Source organism: Drosophila guanche, unplaced genomic scaffold (genome assembly GCF_900245975.1).
Source record: "Drosophila guanche unplaced genomic scaffold, DGUA_6, whole genome shotgun sequence".
NCBI lineage: Eukaryota > Metazoa > Arthropoda > Insecta > Diptera > Drosophilidae > Drosophila > Drosophila guanche.
Window position 1 is genome coordinate 1,016,821 of NW_022995756.1, and position 22,768 is coordinate 1,039,588.

The following is a 22,768-nucleotide window of genomic DNA, read 5'->3' on the forward strand; positions in this document are numbered from 1 at the left end:
GCATACGGAAGTCTGGATGCAAAATTCGGTGGCTCTAGCTTTTATGGTCTCTGAGATCCCGGCGCTCAACAAGACGGACAGACAGACGGACAGACAGACATGGCTCTATTGACTCCGGCTATTGATGCTGATCAAGAATATATGTACTTTATGGGGTCGGAAACGTTACCTTCTGTGTGTTACATACATTCTTTTTGTGCACAAATACAATATACCCTATTTACTCTTCGAGTACCGGGTATAAAAACATCTTCGAAATACAAATTTTTTCAATTAAGCCCAGTACTCAGATGCACAACATTTTCTTGAGACAGAAAGTGCCACTGTGACCAATATGACCAAAGTGGACAGAGTGCTCTCTGGGTACACTGTTTTGTGTGATGCTTATAAGAAGAAACCCGCTAAAAATTCAAATAAATTCAACTAAAATGTAAAATGTAAAATTCGAAAAAAAAAAAAACAGTATGGGACAGGTACTTTGACTGAGTGCGTCTCACACGTCCCTTCTCGTTTAAGATAAATTCTTGCCAACGTATGAAAACTGAACAAAATTATTTTTTGATCCGTTTTTATTGTTCCCCGATACTATAGTTTAATAGTTGTATTATTTTAAAGCGTTGCAGTTCACTAGTTCGATAACGATATCAAAATTTTACAATTGTAAATCGAACTGGTTTTTAGAGTTAAAAAAAAATAGCTCAAATAATATGAATATTGTTCGTAATTTTTTGTCCAACCGCCTTGTCGTCGGTTATGGGCGCAATACTTTGGGTAATAAAATAGTTAGTAGAGGTAGTCATGTGTAAGTATTGAATTATAATTTAATTGAAGTTTAGTTGATGTTGTTATGTAATATTGTTTAGTGTATCATACCGAAATGCTCCACCAGAGCATTCAAAAGCGACGAAAATCGGAGCGGTAGTCGTTGGAGGAGCAATGTGGTGGTGGGTCATTTGGCACTTGTGGCATGAACCTGATCACATAACGGTATGTCGTCATTTAAATATATTTATATGTATATTACAAGATTTTTAAATTACAGGGAGAATTTGACTACCCTACGTCATCAAAGTGGACTAATTCTGAATTGGGTATTCCAAAAGATGATGCATAATGAATTTGTTACGATCCAGAAAACTCGTATTAAAAGTTACGCTTTAATAAGCTCTGTGAAATTTAGATAGCTTGGTGTTTACAATTTCAACAATGTTCCATGACTCAACTTTTTGGGTAGTTTATATCCTTCAATCCTGCAATGCAAAGAATAGAGCATCCTTGACTGCACTACCTCAAACGGTCGCAATGACCTACTCTCGTGTGCAAGTGAGTCTTCTGTTGCCGCGCTTCAGCTACTGGAGCTGTGTCTAGCGATCTCTAGGAGCTGTCACTAGAGGTAGAGCAAAAAAACTTGCAAGAGCCTGCAAAAGAATCAAATCTGTGGAATTTACAATGCCATTAAAATATCACATCACTTAACACTTAACACAAAATTTGGTGACTAACTCTTATAGTCTCGGAGACTCGTCTATCACAAATGTACAATGTAAATATGTATAGACTATATAGGGTCGGAAATTTTTCCTTCTGTGCCTTACGCACATTGCTTATACCACAAACATAATTAACTGTTATAGGACCGGGTTAAAAAGTTGTGTATGTGTGTATGTTTTGAGCTCTGTTGCGGAGGGTTTTTTTGCTGCTCCAGAGTTCGATCAAAGGAAATCTAAGAGTAAGATGGACTGGACAACGCCATACGTTGTCCAGGCTCTCGCCAAATTCTAGATCTGCTTGCATGTATACGCTTTTACAGTTCGGTCGAACCATACCCTTCACGTTATGAGTCTATTCACTTTTGGAAGACGTTTGCCCCAAATAAGGTGAGCGCAATACAGCTTACACACATAAAAACCTTTGTTAAATTTTCAAATTTTGTTCTTTTTTTAAATTTGCCTTAAAGTCAACAAAATAACAATTCAAAAAATGCCAACAAAAGTTTTTTATACTCTTGGAAGGTTTTTGAGAATTAAATAAATATTTTCCAGAGCGAAATAAGTAAACTTATATTTTCACACGAACTTAAGCTTCTTAAATTAACTCAAATTTAAAATTCGTAAATTGCTATTTAAAATGTATGTTATGCCTTTGCTATTTAAAATATATGTTATGCGTCCTGGCATTCAATATATCATTCCTAGAAGTAAGCATGTATCCAAACTCTCCCATTCCTTGACAATATCCTTATTTAACTCTTTTAATGTGGAAGAGTGTCTTCCGTGCATGTGCACTCTGATGGAAAGTATGCACCAAAGGTATTCAATTGGGTTAAAATCACTAACAACGGCTGGCCACGTCAAAATCTCTCTTCAAAAGAATGGGTTTGTGTACATAAACACATGATCGCGGCATTATCCTGTTGAAATGTCTAGGAATCTCCATAATGCGTTCCCCAAAAATTAAGATCTTCGTCCAATGGTTGAACATATGTTTCCGAGCTTATTTTGTGAGTAACAAAACATATTACACACTTTCCAGCAATACCAAATACAGGCCACACTATAAGGGACCCTCCTTGGAAATTTCGAGACATTTTCACATGTTTTGGAGCCTGTATATCCCTATAGTAATACCTTTAATCATCTGAACCATCTAAATTCTAAATTTTTCTCATCACTGAAGATGATATTTGGACACTCCACTAAATATATGATTTTTGAAAATTCAATATTGGCAACTTTATGTCGAGGAAGTAGCTGACATTTGACCAAATTTTTTTCTTTGGAAATGTTCTGATTTTCTTTCAACATTTGTTGCACTCGATACTTTGATACGGACAGAGCCAATTCGTGAGAAAATTTGTCTGCGCTAAGGTTTTATTTAATTACTAGGCTTTTTATACGCTTGTCACGCTCTTGCAGTAATGGTGGGCCCGGGCAAGGTTTTTTCCCGTGATTTTCAGGATCTTTTACCAATTTTCGGATCGTAAAATAGCTTTTGTTAACTTTTCCAGGAAATTGCTGTAGTGGAATCCCCTTTTCGCGATAAGTTGAAACTTTTTCACGCTCTTCATTAGAAACATAGCGGCTTTGAGACACTATCGAAAATAAACTAATTTTAAAAATAAAACAGCTCATTAGAACAATAAACTCAGTTGTAACGTTGATTTAAGCTAAAATGAACCAATTTTCAATAAATTTTGAGCTCTGATGCACTTTAAAGATGCCATCGATTACTAATGTAAGGTCAATTATTTCGCTCTGCATTACGAGCGCGAGCTTTTTAAAAATTATAACGGAACCTTATTGGATTTTCTTCCAAATTTTGATATTGCCATTAAGTTGAATATAACCAAACCACTAAACAAATACTATAGTAGACTATCAGCTTCATAGAAGCGAAATGTCACCGCTGAATGTGCGTCTCGAAGTCCCAGCTACAAGTATTAGTGCGTGTAGAACACGCAGCTAGAAGTCCCAGCTACATTTGTATAAGTTCGTGTAGCCAATGATTTTTTAGCGCTCCAAACCGTTTTGGCTTGATTCACACGGACACTGCAAGTAATGTGTTGGTGCGCTGACTTTCTGAACTGCGATGGAACGAAAATTCGTTACTATTTGGTTAGTGACCAAACCCAACGAAGAAGATTTGACAGCAGGTCATAAGCATTGTAAGGTGACTTATTGCGCGCACCATACTAGAAACCACCTTATTTATTATATCCTTTATATTAATGCTTTTTTCTTGTATTCACGAATATATTCGATATACAACATACATATGTACGTATGTAAATATATGTACGTATGTAAATACATGTACGTATGTAAATATATGTACGTATGTAAATATATGTACGTTAAATATTTCTTATATGGCTTCAACTGCGAAAAGATGCAAGTGGCACATTCTATTTTTTAGATTTCTACGCTCTCATAGGTAAGCTGACCGAGACAGGTGTTGATTATACCCGGTACTCGAAGAGTAAATAGGGTATATTGTATTTGTGTGGAATAACGGTTGTATGTAACGCACAGAAGGAAGCGTTTCCGACCTCATAAAATATATATATTCTTGATCAGCATCAATAGCCGAGTCGATAGAGCCATGTCTGTCTGTCCGTCTTGTTTGTCGGCTAGTTATCAGAGACTATAAGAGCTAGAGCCACCAAATTTTGGCTCCGGACTGCTGTATGCTCACACTGAAAGCAGTGTATTTCAACAATGAGCCTCCCTTCCGCCTCCGCAAAATGGCGAAACCTCCCAAACCTACAATTGTAAAGATAAAAGAAAACTAAAAAGGCCTTTTCGTAGGGAATGGCCATATCTGTCAGATCGTCGAATTGGGATCCGATTGGATCATTATTATAGCCACAATGAAGAAATTAATTTCCAGTGGCTAAACCCACCCTGTCCCGCAGCTTTTGTTGTTCTTTTCACATCCTCTTATTCACACTCTGCTTCTGCTTCACTCGGCCTCTGTCTCTACACTCCCTCTGCCTCTACCGACTTTTAACCCACCCCGTCTAGAAGCATATATTTGTTTTTTTATACCCTGTACTCGAAGAGTAAATAGGGTATATTGTATTTGTGTGGAATAACGGTTGTATGTAACGCACAGAAGGAAGCGTTTCCGACCCCATAAAGTATATATATTCTTGATCAGCATCAATAGCCGAGTCGATAGAGCCATGTCTGTCTTGCCGTCTTGTTTGTCGGCTAGTTCTCAGAGACTATAAGAGCTAGAGCCACCAAATTTTGGCTCCGGACTGCTGTATGCTCACACTGAAACCAGTGTATTTCAAAAATGAACCAGCCCCCTTCCGCTTCCACAAAAGGGCGAAAACCTCCCAAATCTACAGTTATGAAGATAAAAGAAAACCAAAAACGCCATTCCGTAGAGAATGGCCATATCTATCAGATCACCAAATTGGGTTTGGATTATTATTACAGCCACAATGAAGAAATTAATTTCCGGTGCGGTCGCTGCCTCTGCCTCTGCCGCGAGTCTGCAGTGTGTGGGTCTAGGGAAGGGCGGCGAGCTAAAGGAGCATGTTGGTGTGAGAATTGTTGTAGATGTAGATGACAGATGAAGAAAAAATTTAAAATTTGACAAAACACCGCTGAAGTGCAGATGTAGTACTGAGTGCCGGGTATAAAAGTTGTGACGCGTAAAAAGCGTCTCACACGTCCCTTCTCGTTTTTTTGTGTGTGCGGGCGCTGCCTCTGCCGCGAGTCTGCAGTGTTTTGGTCTAGGGAAGGGCGGCGAGCTAAAGGAGCGTGTTGGTGTGAGAAGTGTTGTAGATGTAGATGACAGATGAAAATATGTAAAATTTGACAAATAACCGCTAAGGTGCAGATGTAGTACTGAGTGCCGGGTATAAAACACACGTCCCTTCTGGTTTGTATTGTCTTTGGTATGATTCAGCGCAGTCTACTTGGCACCATACTACCACGAATACTTAGCGATACCAGGACCTAGGATGACTAAAACTGCAACAAATTTAAAAACTATTATCGAGAAACGATGACAATATTTCACTTTAAAATCATTGTCATTGACTTTTTTCAATTGTTCCTAGCATGATCAGACGCTTAATAAAAAGTATACCAAACTTCACGACTCCGCTCGTTACCTGGACCTGGTTGACTAAATGAAACACAAGAATTCAAAATATAATCATTTTATTCTTTCAAAAACATCAATGTTATTCAAAAGCCGCATTCAAAGGAAGATAAATTTTACAATTTAACGTTTCCTGTGCATATGCTCGCGGTTCTTGCGCTTCCAGGCAGCACGTCTAGATCCGCCAATTGTCTGGGAATATCTATAACCCTTGCCAATACCACGTGAGCTCTTACCAGCAGAGGTAAGGCCCCGAAGCTCGCGATGCTTGTGCACATGTTTGCAAATCCAGTTGATTTTAGGATCTCGGCGAATTGCACTATGATGAGTGTCGATTAGAATCACCTCAAAGTACTTGTATGAAGCGTCTTGTGCAATCCAATAGGAATTTAAAACGCGCAATCCTCCAAGTCTGCGGCCGACACGCTCCTAGGAAAAAAATGAAGCAAACAATTAGTAACTGATACTTATGGTTTTGTAATTATTTTCATTTTTTTTTTAGTAGTTTCAGACATCTAAGGAAGTTATACGTCAACATTTTTTGTTTTGACTAAAATGTGTTCATCACGGGTAGAAAGTATCTGTTTATTTTTCAATTGTTCTTATACTTTTTACATACCTCCGCAATCGACTGCAATCCACGATAGGGTTTCAGTTGGTTAACGCCATGGCTTTTTGGCTTGCCGTACGTGCAACCTTTTGGCACTGGACGCTTGCGTCCTCCACGGCGGACACGAATCCTGTAAATCACGAATCCTTGCTTGGCCCGGTAACCCAAGCGACGTGCCTTATCGGGACGCGTGGGTCTAGGTGAACGATGAAGTTTCGTCAACTGGCGGTACTGCCACACCCGTATACGCAGCAAGTAACGCATCACATCACTTTGCTTCTTCCTATACAGCTCCTGCATATAACGATAGGCCCCCATTTCCAATATATGATAGACCTAGTAACAAATTTATTCGTTATTTATATATTTAATAACAGTCACATCATCGGTCCATCAATTCACTTGACTGTAAAGTCATTTTAGATCCAAAGATGTACATTTCGGTATCTATAATTTAAATTCCATAAGGGTTTAATATATGTTCACAGGCATATGCATAGTAAACTAAATTAAGTTCAGGATACGAATATGAACATTTCCCAGTCAACATAAAATATGATGAATGGAGATGAGAGGATCTCCACAGAACGAGATGCACGAAATATATAGCAAAATAAACTCTAGGATCGTTGGTTCACAAAAAACAAGCGGAAAAAAAAACTTTCCCCAAAAGATTTCGAACATTTCTACTGATTTTTTTCATTTGATAATACTTTACACACCCTGCTTATGAGACGACCAAATTCTAAAAGAAGGAGGTCAGTGAAGTTGGCTTCGGAACATCAACATCAAATCAGAGTTGCTTCCAAACAAGTAAATCGTTTAAAAAAAATATATAAGACTCAAAGATGGAACGAAGAAAATGAAACAAAATATTCAGTGGAGGTCCGGTTTTCTGGCTTGGTCGGAACCCAGAGTCTGCTTCCGAACTCGAAAACAACCATGCTGGGCAAATGTATGTGTCGAATAGCGCACAAAAATATTGTATGCTTATCAATTTTAAGGGCTTTTTATTGCATGATTATGATTATGATTATGATCGCAGAGTGTGCAATGGGATACTGTTCGAGCATAAATTCCTTTTCGGGTTTGTGGACTTCCCATCCGTACTATTAGGCCTATTTGCTTACTGTTGGTTAGGGCAAGCTACGCTTAGCACGAACGTATTACGGTTTTATGCCCCAATCCGTTGCCATACTTTTTCCCCTGAATTATTCCTAATTAATATTTTATCTACTTAATATATACCAAGAAAATGTTGCTCATCGGAAAACTGGGCTTTAGTGATTCCAGTGTTCCTGTACCGAGTGTTCCAAGTCCCCACCAATGCTCGAATTTTCGATAATTTAATATCGAATTGGTGGAACGATAACTTCTTGATATATTGAAGTTTAGAATTTGATTAGTTCTTTGGTTTTCAATACTCATTAAAATGACGGATTGGGCTAAAAAAGCAGAAGACCAGGAAGTAGCCAAGCTGGTATGGGATAAATTTACTGATGTAAAAGTATCTATTTATAATTCGTCGATTTTAGGTTGACCAACTTCAAATTCAATCCGATGAGAATACCTTTTCTACCAGGAACAACAGTTGTATATATGATTTGCCGGCAACAAAAAATAATGAGGAATCCGAACCGGATGTTGCTGAGTAAGTTCCTAGAATATACGACCATATTTGTTTATTTTGACCCATCAAGTAAAATACTAAGTACGAGTACATACATGTGTACTTTTAATTATATGCAAAGATTCATTCCAAAATATTTATTAAAAGAAATGTGTGTACATACGTATGTGTGCATTTCTTTAAATATATTTAAATCGTTTAAAGTCGATTTCTGACTAAAATGTCAAGCAGTATTAATTATTAATATGTGGTTTCCTACGAAGGCCTATGGACAGCAGAAGACTCAGAGTTTACCTGGTACCTCTGCGACAGTATGTACTGCACGCAGTGTGATGGCTCGTAGTTAGCCATTTCTATACCAAATGTTTATAGATGTTTAAATATGTTTAAAATTATGAGTTTATCTCTTACAGCCCTGCTGAAACCAGCCTCCTAATCAAAATATTGGGAAAGGGACTGGTAAACACAAAATTATCTCTTGATATACAGCAAAAAAACCCGAATTCACCCCTACATTCAGTAAAAACTTTCGAAGCATTACATCTGTAAGTTAAACAAAATTTCTGAGGACTCATTTGCTTCAAGATACTTATGTATGTATTTATAGGAAGGAAGAACTGTTGAAGGGAATCTACGCAATGGGATTTAACACGCCATCGAAAATACAAGAGACTGCTTTGCCAACGCTCCTTGCAGATCCACCACAAAACATGATAGCCCAAAGCCAGTCTGGAACAGGAAAAACAGCTGCCTTTGTCTTGGCAATGCTTAGCCGTGTAAACGTTAAATTAAATCACCCTCAGGTAATTATATCCGATGCTATAAGAACACATGAGTATTTTTGATTGAATTACGTGTCAGCCAAAAGGTAGCGTTTCATATCCAATAAAAAAATATAAAGACAATCATTTTAATATTAATAATTCATTTTAGGTTCTGTGCTTGTCCCCTACGTACGAGCTGGCGATTCAAACAGGGGAAGTAGCTGCACGTATGGGACAGTTCTGTCCCGAGATCAAACTTAGATTTGCAGTTCGCGGTGAAGAAGGTCTGTACAACAAAGGCAGCTTATATAAACTTACAGTTCAAAACTTTTAAAATGTTCCTCTTTTGCAGTTGAACGTAATCAAAAAATTACCGAGCACATTCTAATTGGAACACCAGGAAAAATGTTGGATTGGGGATACAAGTTTCGTCTTTTTGATATGAAAAAAATTTCAGTTTTTGTATTAGATGAAGCTGATGTTATGATAGCCACTCAAGGTCACCATGATCAGTGTCTTCGAATACATAAGTATGTATACATTTAATTTTACCAAATCAAGCCACGCTTTAAAGCAGTGGTCGGCAGGTACACAGAAAGAAACATTGAAATGCATTGATTTGGTACCAAGCTCTGCATTACACGTGTATATTAACGTTGTATTCCACTATTCTTGAGTGTAACTAATGAGAAGATTGGTGAGTCCTTATGGAAAAAGTGTGTCTTGTGAATGTGAGTAATATATAAATATATTTCTACAACCCCTGGATCACTGACATGGCAAACTAAGTCAAATTACTGGTCATCCAGCGCTTAGTCGTATTTGTGTATTGTATTTGTGCTCGAAAGTGGATGTACATATGTAACGCGCAAAAGGAAACGTTTCCAACCCCACAAATTATTTACTTATGTTCTTGATCAGCATAAAAAGCCGAGTCGATATTGCTATGTTTTTTCTGTGCGTCTCGTTTGTCGTTTGTGTTTGACCACCATTTTGCATCCAGACTTCTTCAATATCGCAGTGATACAAGTCAATTTCCGCCCCCACTAAGGGCGAAAATCCCACATATCGTCACCGATCATTATTTTAGTCAGAATGACGAAATTCATTTTCAGTGGTTTCCGCCCCACTTCTTCCAGCAGCTTTGCTTAAGCTTGTTTATTGTTGTCATTCTTTCTCGCTCTGGGGGAGGGTGGCGAGCTAAAAGGGCGTGTTGGTGTGAGAAGTGATGTAGCTGACAGACGTAGAAAAAATGTAATTTGTAAAGTTTCATACACTGACCAGCAAAACTGTAACACGAATTCAGTGTGCCCACTTCAACGGTCTGTATCTTCTCTTCTATTTACCGCAGCCTCAAGATCAAATTTTGGTTTTGAAATCCAATTTTTGATGAAGAAGAACATGTGCTCTGGGCCATTTTCTCATTTTTTAGCACTCTCAAGTTGTTGGACTCTCAAGTTGTTGGATTCAGAGACTATAAGAGATACAGGAACCATATGTATGTTATGGTAGACTCATGTGAATTTAGAAAAATGTTGGCAATAATTGTACTTCTCTTTCATAAAAGTAAAATATCTCTAAAATGTTTTGTTTATTTTTTTATTTCAGATTGCTTAACCAACAATGCCAAATGTTGTTTTTCTCTGCTACTTATGATAGGGAGGTTATGGACTTTGCTCAACTAATAGTTACTGAGCCAACAATAATAAGGTATTAAACTGTTATTACTTTACACTTTCATTTCGTCCATAGGGCTCAGGTCAACATTTTCAGGCTAGAGCTGGTTCCGTTCTGTTTTTAAAATGCAAACATTTTTCCGAAATTTGTATTACCTCAAAAATAAGAGGAAACTGTAAGAGCTAGAGCTGCTGACTCGTGACTGGGTACCGGGTATAAAAGATGTAACGCGTTCGAACTCGTCTCACAACGTTCCTTGTTGTTTAAGTAATTGCTTAAGTTTTAATTTTTTTTTAAATATACCCATCCCTATTGGGTGTTTGTCAAAAATGGAATGGAATTTAAATGTAACGAAATTTATTCGGGTTTTTAATTCGTACATTCCAGTCCATTCGAATTTGCACTACTTTTTTTTATGTGAAAGACTTAAAGTGTCTCAAAAATAGTTTTCAAACTGAAAAGGTGCGGCACAACTATTTCATTCAACATAGATATGCTTGTGAAGACCAGAAAGGCACCCTTAGTGCGTAATCTTTTCAATTTGAAACTGCACAGAATGCTTATATATCTTTAAATATATATTTTTTCTACCTTTTCACTGAAACTTTACATTTGTTTTTTTAGATTAAATCGAGAGCAGGAATCTCTGGATAATATTAAACAGTATTACGTTAAATGTAAAAATGAAGAAGGAAAATATAATGCAATACAAAATATATATGGATGCATTAGCATCGGCCAAGCTATCATATTTTGTCATGTGAGTATAAATTCAATGCTTATATTTAAATTATTATTATTCAGATAAAGGTGAACAAAAACGATTTATTTTCTGTTTTTATCTGTCAACGGATATGTATGAATTCAGTTCTGTGATTTGTTTTTGAGAAAGGGCCGATGAATCTCGTAGACGACGATTGATAATAAAATCACGGGATTCCACATTCTCGCCAAATATCACTGTATCTTCATTGATAGTTGGACCATTGAACTATTTGTTTGTTTGTTCTCCTGCTGTACTTATGTTCTAAATATAATTATAATCAGTTTCCGAAATATAATTTTGGGTGCACATAATTTGTGTAATGTCGACTTATACTTATTAGAGACGGATGTTAACAATGTTTCTTAAAATTTGATTTCTTAGACCCGTCGTACTGCTGCTTGGCTTGCATCAAAGATGACATCAGATGGCCATTCTGTTGCTGTTCTTTCTGGTGACTTGACTGTTGAGCAACGACTTGCTGTTTTGGATCGATTCCGATCAGGGCTCCAGAAAGTCCTCATAACCACAAATGTTTTATCAAGGGGTAATTTTTTGCAAGAATATTAAATGATATCATTTATAAAAATTTTATTATTATTATCATTTATTATAATTATACTGTGCTTCATAGGTATTGACATTGAACAAGTTACAATTGTCGTTAATTTTGACCTGCCGGTAGATATTCGAGGCAACGCAGACTGCGAGACATATTTGCATCGCATTGGACGTACCGGACGATTTGGTAAGCCTAATTGGTTCAAACACATAGTCAATACTCTGAATGAGTGTGTTCTAAACACATTGGATGCTTTGACTTTTTTGATAATACTAAAAACTCGTAGCAAATTTAATCTCTTTTAGTTGTAATTATTGCATTGTTTAATTTCTTAAAGAATATCACAAGAATTTGAATACTCGACAAAATCGAACACAAGGAACCAAACTGTCTTTTTATACCCGGTACACTAAGTGGATGTATGTAACGCATAGAAGGAAACGTTTGCGACCCCATAAAGAATACATATTTTTGATCAGCATTAATCAGATTGGATCATTACTATATAATGAAGAATGAAGAAATTAATTTGCAGTGGCTAAACCCACCCCGTCCAGCAGTTTTTTCTCTAATCCACACTCTGCTTCGTGTAGTGTGCGGCTCTAGGGGAGGGGGCAGATGTAACAAAAATTTAAAATGTCAAAAATAATACGGTACAGGTACACTGAATGAGTTCCGGGTATAAATGTTGTGACGCGTAAGAAGCGTCTCACTGAAGAGTTTTTAAAGTCTGGTATTTTTTTTAAGGTTTGTTGGAAACTGCTGTGCTTTTTCGGCCACTCTGACTCCACATTTACCATAAATATTCTCCGTATTTAGTTTATTTATTATACCCGGTACTCGAATTTGAGTGAATAACGGTAGTATGTAACTCACAGAAGGAAGCGTTTCCGACCCCATAAAGTATATATTCTTGATCAGCTGATGCTGATAGCCGAGTCGATATAGCCATGTCTGTCTGTCCGTCCGTCCGTCTTGTTTGTCGGCTAGTTCTCAGAGACTATAAGAGCTAGAGCCACCAAATTTTGGCTCCGGACTGCTGTATGCTCACACTGAAACCAGTGTATTTAAAAAATTTGCCCCGCCCCCTTCCGCCTCCGCAAAAGGGCGAAAACCTCCCAAACCTACAGTTTTGAATATAAAAGAAAACTAACATTCCGTAGGGAATGGCCATATCTATCAGATCACCAAATTGGGACCCGATTGGATCATTATTATAGCCACAATGGAAAAATTAATTTCCAGTTGCTAAACCCACCCTGTCCCGCAGCATTTGTTGTTCTTTTTACATTCTCTCATTCACACTCTGCTTCTGCTTCACTCGGCCCCTGCCTCTGCCCTCCCCCTGCCGACGCTTGTGACGACTTTTAACCCACCCCGTCCAGCAGCTTATATTTGTTTTATTTTTGTGCGCGGGCGCTGCCTCTGCCGCGAGTCTTCAGTGTGTGGGTCTAGGGAAGGGCGGCGAGCTAAAGGAGCGTGTTGGTGTGATTAGTGTTGTTGATGTAGATGACAGATAAAGAAAGATGTAAAATTTGACAAATAACCGCTAAGGTGCAGTTGTTTATATATTTTTTTGTTATTCTACGATTAATTACAATTTAAAGGGGCGTGGCCTTGAACTACGATTCGGTGTGTTAAACTGTATAAGCGTTGAGAGCTCGATGATAAATGTAACGGGCTCGCGTTAACATAAAGAAATAAGTGGATTGCTCAGCGAGGCACGGCGATCGACATTATTTTAGACGACTTTTGAAATAGGCGAAACACTGCAATATAAGCAGTACATGCGCTTCTATGCGCTGTGATAGGGAGCGATGAGCGCGACAATAGCATATTAGTATAAGAGGAAAAAGAGACGATCTGATCCTAATAATTATGTATTTTCTGCTGCTCCGAACAAGGGTATTTCAGAGGTAGCGGTTTGTTTTTTCCCTTAACTTAAGTAGCTAAGATCTGGTTGTAAAGATATTTGTTTATCTGAGAAAGCTGATTGATGCATAAAGGAGCGTGTTGGCTTGAGAAGTGATGTAGATGTAGATGACAAATGAAGAAAAAATTTATAAATGTAAAATTAAAAAAAAAAATACTTAGCTACAGATGTATTACTGAGTACCGGGAATAAAAGTTGATGCGTAAAAAGCATCTTACACGTTCCCTCTCGTTTATGTTGTTGTAGACGGCCGAGCGAAATTTTGAAGTACATTTGGAATAGTGTGATCTCACAGCAGTCTTTACTTTACGAACAACAACAATTCTAATATACCCCTAGTCTTCAAGCACCGGATATACAAATTCAAAGAAATCCTTTTAGATTGTATATAATGATGAGCATTTCTATTAAAAACCCAAGTTACGTTTGGAAAAAAAGTATTTAGATCTTAATTGCAGTGACCGCTCATTTTCAATTGCACCTTTTTATGCACATTTTATTACAATCAAAGTACAAAGTAATATCTTAAACAAACATATATATATATATATTTATATATTTTTGTGTAAAAATTAACTATAGCGGAGGTTAAATTAGATATTATTGTTTATTTATAATAAATTTCATCCATTTAATATACACAAGTCATTTTATGTTCTTTAAATTGTATATTTAGAAACTTTGATGGCTTTTTAAATAGACTATTATATTTTTAAAGAAAAAACCATACTCAAAAATTGCTCATAATGTATTGTTATGACGCCATCCATATCAGTATCATGTTGCCGGAAAGCCGTTGTCAATGTCTGCAATTTAAAAATGTTGGGAATCCGATTATTACTAAGTACGGTGAAAATAGTGAAATCTGTAATGTATATGTATTTGCTTTCATTCGATACTTGTGGTAATAAGCTCAAATCAAATGTTCCAACTTAATCATTCTTATTACGATACGCTATAGGCATTTCCCTGACAACAACGCGGCTGTGAGTTTGACGATAAAAACTACTTGCACCAATAAAGCAGTCCCCTCCTGTCGGGATAATAGCAATAGTCAGACCTGGTCAGACCAGACCAACTCAACTGTTCAGATTTGAGGCTTAAACAACAAAAAACAGTACATCTTACAATATAAATCATACTCCCCTAATCTGTCTGTCCACTTTGCCTATTGAATAACTTTCTAGCTTATTCCTTATCGCCCAATCACTTAAGTATGTACATATCTCTTTCTTCCTGTCTCTTTCAACCATATGGCGGTTATATTACCGTTTCCCTGACAGGATTTATATGTGTACACATAAATACTTCTATGAAAGTCGAAAAGTAACGTGTTTTTGGCATTACATATGATACATGTAGCTGTAGCTTCTGTAGCTCCTTTAATCTCTTAGAACTAGTTCTAGATCTCCTAGAACTTGGTTCTATACAACATTTTTTGCACTTTGAAGTAATATAAAGTAGGTTGACATGTCTCCTATCTGAGAGAAGTGTCCTTACGTTTACAACTTTGGCGGCTCTCAAGAATTAAGCAACTTTTTTAAAAAGAACCGAAATTGAACGGCAACAAAAATAGCACCAAAACTTTTTAATATATAATGTTTTTAATTGATATATTAATCGGTAGATTAAGTCGATTGTAAACAGACAGTTAAAAAATATTAATTTTTTTTGGGTCGTTGAAAGCACTTTAGGAAAGAAAAAAACCCAAGGGATCAAACCTTTAACTCCAAAAGCTATGTGAGGAAAATAGTAGGTTCCACATCTAAAATGATTCGTATTGCTTTAAAACATGTATCCAACCATAAACTAGTGAAAGAATTGGCGCAATATCCACATTTCGGTTGAAAATTCTGGTTCCTGAGAGCAAGCCGGCCACAGAGCTTAAAAAGGATCTTAAAAAATTTCCAAAGATAAGCAAAGCTAGATTTAGCTTAAAAGAATATAAATTTTTGAAGTCTGAGAAAAAATCCAGTTAAGCAAAGTCACCATGGGGCAAAGTAAATACAAGGTAGAAAAAACACTGGAGTTGGCTAAAATATATATGGATATAGATCCTGTGATCCGGAGGAAGCCAATTTTTTTTGTTTTTTTTGGCAAAACTTTAGATTTTATGAAAAACGACTACCAAATGAAAAACACAACCCTTTGACACATATTTATATCTAATAATCATGCTGAAAAAAGAAAGTAAAGTACCCGTGCTTTGTTATTATATAATAAAATAATAATGCTGCCTTATATGCAATAGAATATGCCGTTAAGTTGTGTCTTCATCAGGGAAATGACCAAAAACAGACCAGATAGAGAGCTCTAAGGGGTTTTAAAACATTGACTTCTATGCAATGATTTCTCTTGCTCAGTCCCCAGGTATGAACCATAGGGAAAATCTTTGGTGAACAGGTAAGGAATATGTTTCTAATACGAATTCAAAGGTAAAGTTTGACATGGGGGTTCTGCCAGATTTGTGAAGATTAATCCCCCAGGAAAGACGCGAGAATAAGGTTACATTTTATGACAGGACTCTCAACCTTTTTTGCTGCCAAAAGGTTTTAAACAAATTATTATCCTTTGAATACCATTAATGTAAACTACATACAATTTTTTTTTTTAATTTGAAGTTGTTTGAGCTGTTATGAAATGGGTGCTACTTTTGTTGCAGCCCAAATACCGGAATAATTCGTTTTCCTTCCAAATATTTCCAACTAAAGCCATCAAAGCATACCATATCTCTCGAATAAGTTGAATTAAGCATCAAAGTTGATATAATAGTTTTAAAAAACCTTCATTGTTATAACAAAATATCTCAAAGAAAACAAACAATTATTTTCATGGTGCTATATTAAACGCCGCAGCTGTATAAAAAAAGAAGCCAAACAATTTGTGGGTTTAGCGTACCGTCTGGGAAATATTAAGCTTTGAAATGCAAGTTTGGTTTTTTGTGACGTATTTTCGGGAAACTCGGGAAAAAGTGGAAAAAAAAACTATTTTTTTCTCAGTCGTCTCTCCAAAGAGAGACCATCAGACCATTTCTAAGCCCCATATCTTTCATATAAAGTGGGTTTGGTTCCTTGATGAAAAATCGTGTCGGGCAGTGTTATCAGCCTCTGAAAAAATATATTTTTTTTTTCGTTTGAAAACATCACCATGTGATGAGAATAACAAGCATATTCATTTTTGGTATTCCCTATCCTTCTTTAATTTAAAAAAGTCCTTGGTCAGAGGATATTGATATTGAAAAAGATCAAGACAAATATGAAGATTAACTCTGAGTGAAATTGGTACAGCTTATACCCGAGTTAATGGCGAACGGGCTTAAAATGTGGAACATTTGGATCGTATATTTCTAGGTTTAAGTTAAAATGTATATGTAAATAAGATGTACATATATGTATGCTTGATTTCTAAGTGCTTTTATCAAATCACCATTAATTTTGCGATATGTTACAGGAAAGTCTGGAATCGCCATTAACCTTGTCAGCGGAGATAAATGTATGGCAGTGTGTAATGCCATTGAGAAACATTTTAAGAAAGACATTCATATTTTAAATACTGACAGCGCTGATGACATTGAAAAGATTGGAAATTAACATTTTTCATTCCAAAGTTTAAAGTTTATAACATTACTATTGAATGTGCATTGTCTAATTTACAATAAAAATGGAATCAACAAATTTATTACTTAATTGTTTATTTTTGTTAGGAAGGGAAATTGATCTCTAAATAATTGCTGGATACGACTGATAAGAAAAACCGTGTCCATTAGAGTCAAGTACACCAAAACTACGTTTGTAATAAACTATTTTTATACCCGGTACTCGAAGAGTAAATAGGGTATATTGCATTTGTGCACAATGTATGTATGTATGGCACAGAAGGAAACGTTTCCGACCCTATATATATTTTTGATCAACATCAATAGCCGAGTCTATGTCTGACTGTCCGTCTTGTCTGTCGGCTAGTTCTCAGAGACTATAAGAGCATCTGTCATCTGCATCTACGACACTTCTCACTTCCCCTTTCCTAGAGCCACACACTGCTGAGTTCCTGCGGAGGCAGAGGCAGAAGCAGAGTGTGAATGATATAATTTGAAAAAACAAATATAAGCTGCGGGATGGGGTGGGTTTAGCCACTGAAAATTAATTTCTTCATTGTGGCTATAATAATGATCCAATCGGATCTGAATTTGGTGATCTGATAGATATGGTCATTCAAAATAAACGTTTAATTTGCACACTTATTCTAGATCTGCTTGCATGGAAAGGTGCGCGTTCGCAGCACTAGAAGAGGGTTTGTGAACTTCTTTATTGTGGCTATAAGATCCGATCTGATCCAGATTAGTCAATCTGACAGATAATATATGTAATTCGCTACGATACTACGGATGATCCAGATTTTCTTTGTGGGTGAACGGCAGAGACCACAGGAGTCAGGATGTAAAGTTGGGTTGCGTTGCTCCACCTCTTATGGTCTATGCGATCTAGGCGCTCATCAGAACGGATGCAAACTTTTATACCCGGTACTCAGTACTACATCTGCACCTTAGCGGTGTTTTGTGAAATTTTTAATTTTTTCTTGAACTGTCATCTACATCTACAACACTTCTCACGCCAACACACTCCTTTAGCTCACCGCTCTTCCCTAGACCCACACACTGCAGACTCGCGGCAGAGGCAGAGGCAGCGCCCGCACACAAATATAAGCTGCCGGACGGGGTATGTTAAAAGTCGGCAGAGGCAGGGGCCGAGTGAAGCAGAAGCAGAGTGTGAATAAGAGGATGTGAAAAGAACAACAAAAGCTGCGGGACAGGGTGGGTTTAGCCACTGGAAATTAATTTCTTCATTGTGGCTATAATAATGATCCAATCGGATCCCAATTCGACGATCTGACAGATATGGCCATTCCCTACGAAAAGGCCTTTTTAGTTTTCTTTTATCTTTAAAATTGTAGGTTTGGGAGGTTTCGCCATTTTGCGGAGGCGGAAGGGAGGCTCATTGTTGAAATACACTGCTTTCAGTGTGAGCATACAGCAGTCCGGAGCCAAAATTTGGTGGCTCTAGCTCTTATAGTCTCTGAGAACTAGCCGACAAACAAGACGGACAGACAGACATGGCTCAATCGACTCGTCTATTGATGCTGATCAAGAATATATATACTTTATGGGGTCGGAAACGTTTCCTTCTGTTCGTTACATACAACCGTTATTCCACACAAATATATATTTACTCTTCGAGTACCGGGTATAGAAAATGTTTCGTTTTACATATGTATTGCAACAAAAAGTGCCCAAATCATTCAAACCTGTGATGGGTCGTTATTCAGACAAAATTATTTCATAAATACAGATGTAGTTAGAGGGATGTAAATATATGCATAATTAGCTAGTATTTTATACCATGTATTTACGGAACAGCCTTTAGAATTCTGTCAAGAGTTTATTTCTTACCTACTACATTAAGTTGTTGTATACTATTTTTAATTAAATTAACAGAATGAAACTACCTCTTATTCAATTGATTGCATTTTTTATTTACATTCTACTTTAAACTGTTTAAATCTTTTTCACATGTCCTATATGCAACACCAATTCCAAATCCAGTACCCAGCCATGCCGGCCACGCTCGACGTCTGAAAAACAGCAGAGAGACAGCAGATCCAATAATAAGTCCGCCACCTGAAAATATGGATTTTGTGAATGGAACAATATTATCAAATAAAGCAGTGCCCTACTCAGGAATAACAGGAAAAGAAGATTAGTTCAATCGTGGTTTTACCTCTAAATTATGATATTACGTATGATATATTGGAAATTTTTTAAAAAGAAAATCAAGTTGGTATTTTCTCAAATATGCACTTTTAATAAATATTGAATACCATCGAAGAGGGCAATTAAGACAAGTTATCCAGATATCCAATGCACAAATCCAATTTGTACCGATGCATATAAAGAATTACATAAGTAGCTACTCACATCCTTTAACTATGGTATCTGATACACAGCGATCTAATCGTCTACCGATCTTATCTTCATGGAATACTTTCGCATCAACGGACATGCTGAAAGGATTTTTTATAAATCTTCCTGAAGAAAATTATTATTTAAATGTAAGTGAATTCCGTGAAAAGTGACAATCGGGTGAGAATTTAGTCAGGTTAGCGTCGTCAAGTAAGAGATATTTTTGAAACATGAAATGTAGGGACTAAAAACCATTTCTTCTCTAGGAATAGGTTATTACGTTAGGCTCTGCCATTAACCATATAAATAAATATGTAAATATACCGAATTGGGATCATATAGGATCATTATTATAGCCAGATTAAGGAAATTCATTGGCTGAGGCTACCCCCAACCCGTGCAGCAGTTGTTCTTTATATTTTGCACATTCTCTCATTCCACATTCTTCTTCGTGCAGTGTCCGCTTCTAGGAGAGGGGCGAGCTAAATCGGCGTGTTGGCTTGAGAAGTGATATAGATTTAGATGACAAATCTGAATCTGAAAACCTAAAAAAACCACTAAGGTACAGACGTACTACTGAGATCCGGGTATAAAAGTTGGGACGCGTAAGAAGCGTCTCACACGTCTCTCCTCGTTTCTTTGTGAATGCCAATTCTTAATGGTTGATTTTAAACATTTTAGGATAAATACCGCATGGTAAAAAGCATATTAGCTGTTTCGTCATTTCATAGTAGCTTATGTTTTATGTTCGGAATTGCTCTGAAGTCTAATGTAAGTAGGTTAGGGCAGAGCGGGAGACCAATAACAGCTATCTCTCTCTTTCTCTTGATGTAATCGCCACGCTTTGCCAGCAAGGATAGCTAGGCTTAAGCCCACTACTCAGGTGCACTACATTTTGTTCATTTTGTACATTTGTACATTTTATGTAGATAGATAAATTGTTTCTTTTGCTGCATTTTCTGATATATTTTCGGCTGATCTGAGTTCTAAAACACAGGCTGCGAATTATTTTGTCGAATAAAAATCAGGGTCGCAAGAAAATTCAGCATGCATCACCAGCAGCTCTCGATTCCCTTCTAGTAGCAAAACCTTTAAGTACGCACGAGTTACTAAATAAGTTTACTTGTTATTCCTTGTTTAACAAAGGAGTGTAATTAAATTAAAGAACTATTCGAACCATTCTTTAATCTGACACCGTCTTGAACCGACTGGCTTGTCGTTCTCTCATCATCATCGTCAAGAGAAACGTTGAAAATATTCTTATTCAAAGCAATATAATCGCAAAGCTGTTATAATAAAGTTGTTGAAATTTCAAAGCTTTGTTTTGGTCATCAGCTCTATTTTCATGGATGGCGAATGTCATATCTGAAAAATACTCTCAGATGCTCTGTGGTGAATTTCTATTATCTTGTCAATCCATTATGCTTATTTTAGTGTTCCTTTACAGTAATTCCAACTGCAATGTATATATCGATTACAAAGCTGTGTTAGGAATTTATGTCACTTTGACTTGAGCAACTTTGTTTTTATTCTGTGTTGACGATGGGGCGAAGGAAATCTAAGAGAAAGCCGCCACCGAAAAGGAAAAATATTGAACCACTCGACCAACAATTTAACTGTCCGTTCTGCAACCATGAAAAGTCCTGTGAAGTAAAAATGTAACTATCTTCAATATACGCACGACTGTGCTTACGAACCATTAATCCTTGCTTAGTACATTATTGATGGGTTTTACATAGAGGGTTTCCTTAAGCTCCTTATTAGTATTAATATACAAATGTTTATAGTTTTGGCCAAAGGAATAGGAACTATGATCAGAGTAATGCCAAAATTCTAGTTACACCATGATGAATCTTAGCTCTAACAACGTCCTAAAACGTGCATATGGACAAACTATGCTTGTGGTGAAGCAACGAGATGAAAATAAAGGACGCATTGGGACCATTTATATATGTGTGTATGCAAGTATCTTTGCACATGCAAATGCACAAAAGAGTTAAATGTTCGATGCTCCGGAATAGATTAACTGAACCAAAAAAATTTAACTTTGAAATTAAATTAGAAACGAACCATGTCCGACCGCCCAACTGCTTGTGCATGTAAACATTTGCGTTCCTGATACTTTTTCTTAGAACTTTTAACAATGTTTAATTTTTATTTTAAATTTCAATGTTTTGCATTGACTCGCTCAAACTGTACATTAACGGCATAAACTATTACTCCCTCCATACGATTTTTACTCTGAATGGCTTGAAAACCCTGTGTAAATGTAATTATATTGTTCATTTTAAATCTTTCAGGGATAAAGGAAGAAATACAGCGAAAATAACTTGTCGAGTGTGTTTGGAAGACTTTCAAACTGGAATTAACTTTTTATCGGAGCCAATTGATGTGTATAATGATTGGGTAGATGCATGCGAAACGGCCAACTAATTTCGATGTCTTAAATAAAATTGAACAAAATGTATTTAAATAAGTATAATAATTATAGAATATTTTATTGAGATGTAAATAAATTACTACCAATTCAATAATCTTTACCGGTACTAACCATTAATAGATGCCGAAAGCGGAGCTGATTTAAAGAAGCTCCAGATGTAGATCTGAGCTTTTGTTCGACACCATCAGCATGACAGTGTCTGCTAAGTTGAACTACTAACCAAATAGTATATACTATAGTGTGGTTGAACGCTATTTTGAACTACTAAACTATTCTTTCAGTTTGTTCCTTTACCTGCACTCCAAGAGTTTGGGAATAGTTTTGTGTGTTTGTTATGAAATTGGATGAGTGAAACGCCCAGATGGCAACGTTTCCGTCGACATAAAGTTTATACAGTTGGGGGAAAAATAATAGCACCACTACAACGCATTTTGTTCTTGATTTTTAAATTTTTTTGGTTTTTTCATATAGTTAAGCATTAACAAAGAAGCCTTTCTTTAAATTTTTGTCTTTATATTTATTTTTTTAACTTTAAGAAAAAATACAACAAATATGGCGAAAAAAATAATAGCACCATTAGCAATATTTTAAGTGAATCTCCGTAATTTCGCGGAATTGACTTTGTATAGACCACGTATTTATTAGTTTTGACAAATATTTCATTGTTTCTATCATAAAAGCTAATAATAATCATTACAATAAGACGTAGAAAGCTCCGAAATGCGAAGAAGCGCGACCTTAGCAAAAAAGTTTATACTTGACGTAAAAACCTACAGAGAATTTGGTCAATTGGTAGGAATTTCAATAAAATGAT

The 22,768-nt window shown here is 36.5% G+C and overlaps 5 protein-coding genes across 5 annotated transcripts; 3 read left to right on the forward strand and 2 right to left on the reverse strand.

Moving 5' to 3' along the window:
- The first annotated feature begins 641 nt into the window (after positions 1 to 641).
- Positions 642 to 1,179, forward strand: LOC117590028 (NADH dehydrogenase [ubiquinone] 1 beta subcomplex subunit 2, mitochondrial-like). Its single transcript, XM_034282324.1, has 3 exons — positions 642 to 802; positions 864 to 987; positions 1,043 to 1,179. The coding sequence occupies exons 1-3, from the start codon at positions 708 to 710 to the stop codon at positions 1,112 to 1,114; spliced, it is 291 nt and encodes a 96-aa protein (XP_034138215.1). The 5' UTR covers positions 642 to 707; the 3' UTR covers positions 1,115 to 1,179.
- Positions 1,180 to 5,676: 4,497 nt separating this feature from the next.
- LOC117590027 (60S ribosomal protein L15) lies at positions 5,677 to 7,043 on the reverse strand. The gene is made up of 3 exons (XM_034282323.1): positions 6,952 to 7,043; positions 6,239 to 6,565; positions 5,677 to 6,048 (listed from the first exon to the last, which is right to left on the reverse strand). Exons 2-3 carry the CDS (start codon positions 6,545 to 6,547, stop codon positions 5,743 to 5,745), a joined length of 615 nt encoding a protein of 204 aa, XP_034138214.1. The 5' UTR covers positions 6,548 to 6,565; positions 6,952 to 7,043; the 3' UTR covers positions 5,677 to 5,742.
- Positions 7,044 to 7,566: 523 nt separating this feature from the next.
- LOC117590025 (DEAD-box helicase Dbp80) lies at positions 7,567 to 17,239 on the forward strand. The gene is made up of 11 exons (XM_034282321.1): positions 7,567 to 7,709; positions 7,765 to 7,880; positions 8,273 to 8,404; positions 8,467 to 8,662; positions 8,793 to 8,907; positions 8,976 to 9,153; positions 10,232 to 10,333; positions 10,925 to 11,060; positions 11,448 to 11,610; positions 11,698 to 11,811; positions 17,009 to 17,239. Exons 1-11 carry the CDS (start codon positions 7,662 to 7,664, stop codon positions 17,146 to 17,148), a joined length of 1,440 nt encoding a protein of 479 aa, XP_034138212.1. The 5' UTR covers positions 7,567 to 7,661; the 3' UTR covers positions 17,149 to 17,239.
- Positions 17,240 to 19,061: 1,822 nt separating this feature from the next.
- On the reverse strand, positions 19,062 to 19,689 carry LOC117590050 (MICOS complex subunit Mic10). The gene is made up of 2 exons (XM_034282369.1): positions 19,530 to 19,689; positions 19,062 to 19,232 (listed from the first exon to the last, which is right to left on the reverse strand). The coding sequence occupies exons 1-2, from the start codon at positions 19,612 to 19,614 to the stop codon at positions 19,096 to 19,098; spliced, it is 222 nt and encodes a 73-aa protein (XP_034138260.1). The 5' UTR covers positions 19,615 to 19,689; the 3' UTR covers positions 19,062 to 19,095.
- Positions 19,690 to 21,016: 1,327 nt separating this feature from the next.
- LOC117590048 (transcription elongation factor 1 homolog) lies at positions 21,017 to 21,981 on the forward strand. The gene is made up of 2 exons (XM_034282366.1): positions 21,017 to 21,172; positions 21,815 to 21,981. Exons 1-2 carry the CDS (start codon positions 21,057 to 21,059, stop codon positions 21,945 to 21,947), a joined length of 249 nt encoding a protein of 82 aa, XP_034138257.1. The 5' UTR covers positions 21,017 to 21,056; the 3' UTR covers positions 21,948 to 21,981.
- Positions 21,982 to 22,768: the final 787 nt, after the last annotated feature.

Excerpts from the sequence above, each read along its gene's own strand:
- LOC117590028 (XM_034282324.1), top strand. The coding sequence starts at position 708 with ATGAATATTGTTCGTAATTTTTTGTCCAACCGCCTTGTCGTCGGTTAT. Across the intron at positions 803-863 it reads GTTAGTAGAGGTAGTCATGT|TGTATCATACCGAAATGCTC; the intron begins GTAAGTATTGAA and ends AATATTGTTTAG. Across the intron at positions 988-1,042 it reads ATGAACCTGATCACATAACG|GGAGAATTTGACTACCCTAC; the intron begins GTATGTCGTCAT and ends TTTAAATTACAG.
- LOC117590027 (XM_034282323.1), bottom strand. The coding sequence starts at position 6,547 with ATGGGGGCCTATCGTTATATGCAGGAGCTGTATAGGAAGAAGCAAAGT. Across the intron at positions 6,049-6,238 it reads GATTGCAGTCGATTGCGGAG|GAGCGTGTCGGCCGCAGACT; the intron begins GTATGTAAAAAG and ends TTTTTTTCCTAG.
- LOC117590025 (XM_034282321.1), top strand. The coding sequence starts at position 7,662 with ATGACGGATTGGGCTAAAAAAGCAGAAGACCAGGAAGTAGCCAAGCTG. Across the intron at positions 10,334-10,924 it reads ACTGAGCCAACAATAATAAG|ATTAAATCGAGAGCAGGAAT; the intron begins GTATTAAACTGT and ends TTGTTTTTTTAG. Across the intron at positions 11,812-17,008 it reads TGGACGTACCGGACGATTTG|GAAAGTCTGGAATCGCCATT; the intron begins GTAAGCCTAATT and ends GATATGTTACAG.
- LOC117590050 (XM_034282369.1), bottom strand. The coding sequence starts at position 19,614 with ATGTCCGTTGATGCGAAAGTATTCCATGAAGATAAGATCGGTAGACGA. Across the intron at positions 19,233-19,529 it reads AGATACCATAGTTAAAGGAT|GTGGCGGACTTATTATTGGA; the intron begins GTGAGTAGCTAC and ends CCATATTTTCAG.
- LOC117590048 (XM_034282366.1), top strand. The coding sequence starts at position 21,057 with ATGGGGCGAAGGAAATCTAAGAGAAAGCCGCCACCGAAAAGGAAAAAT. Across the intron at positions 21,173-21,814 it reads AAGTCCTGTGAAGTAAAAAT|GGATAAAGGAAGAAATACAG; the intron begins GTAACTATCTTC and ends TAAATCTTTCAG.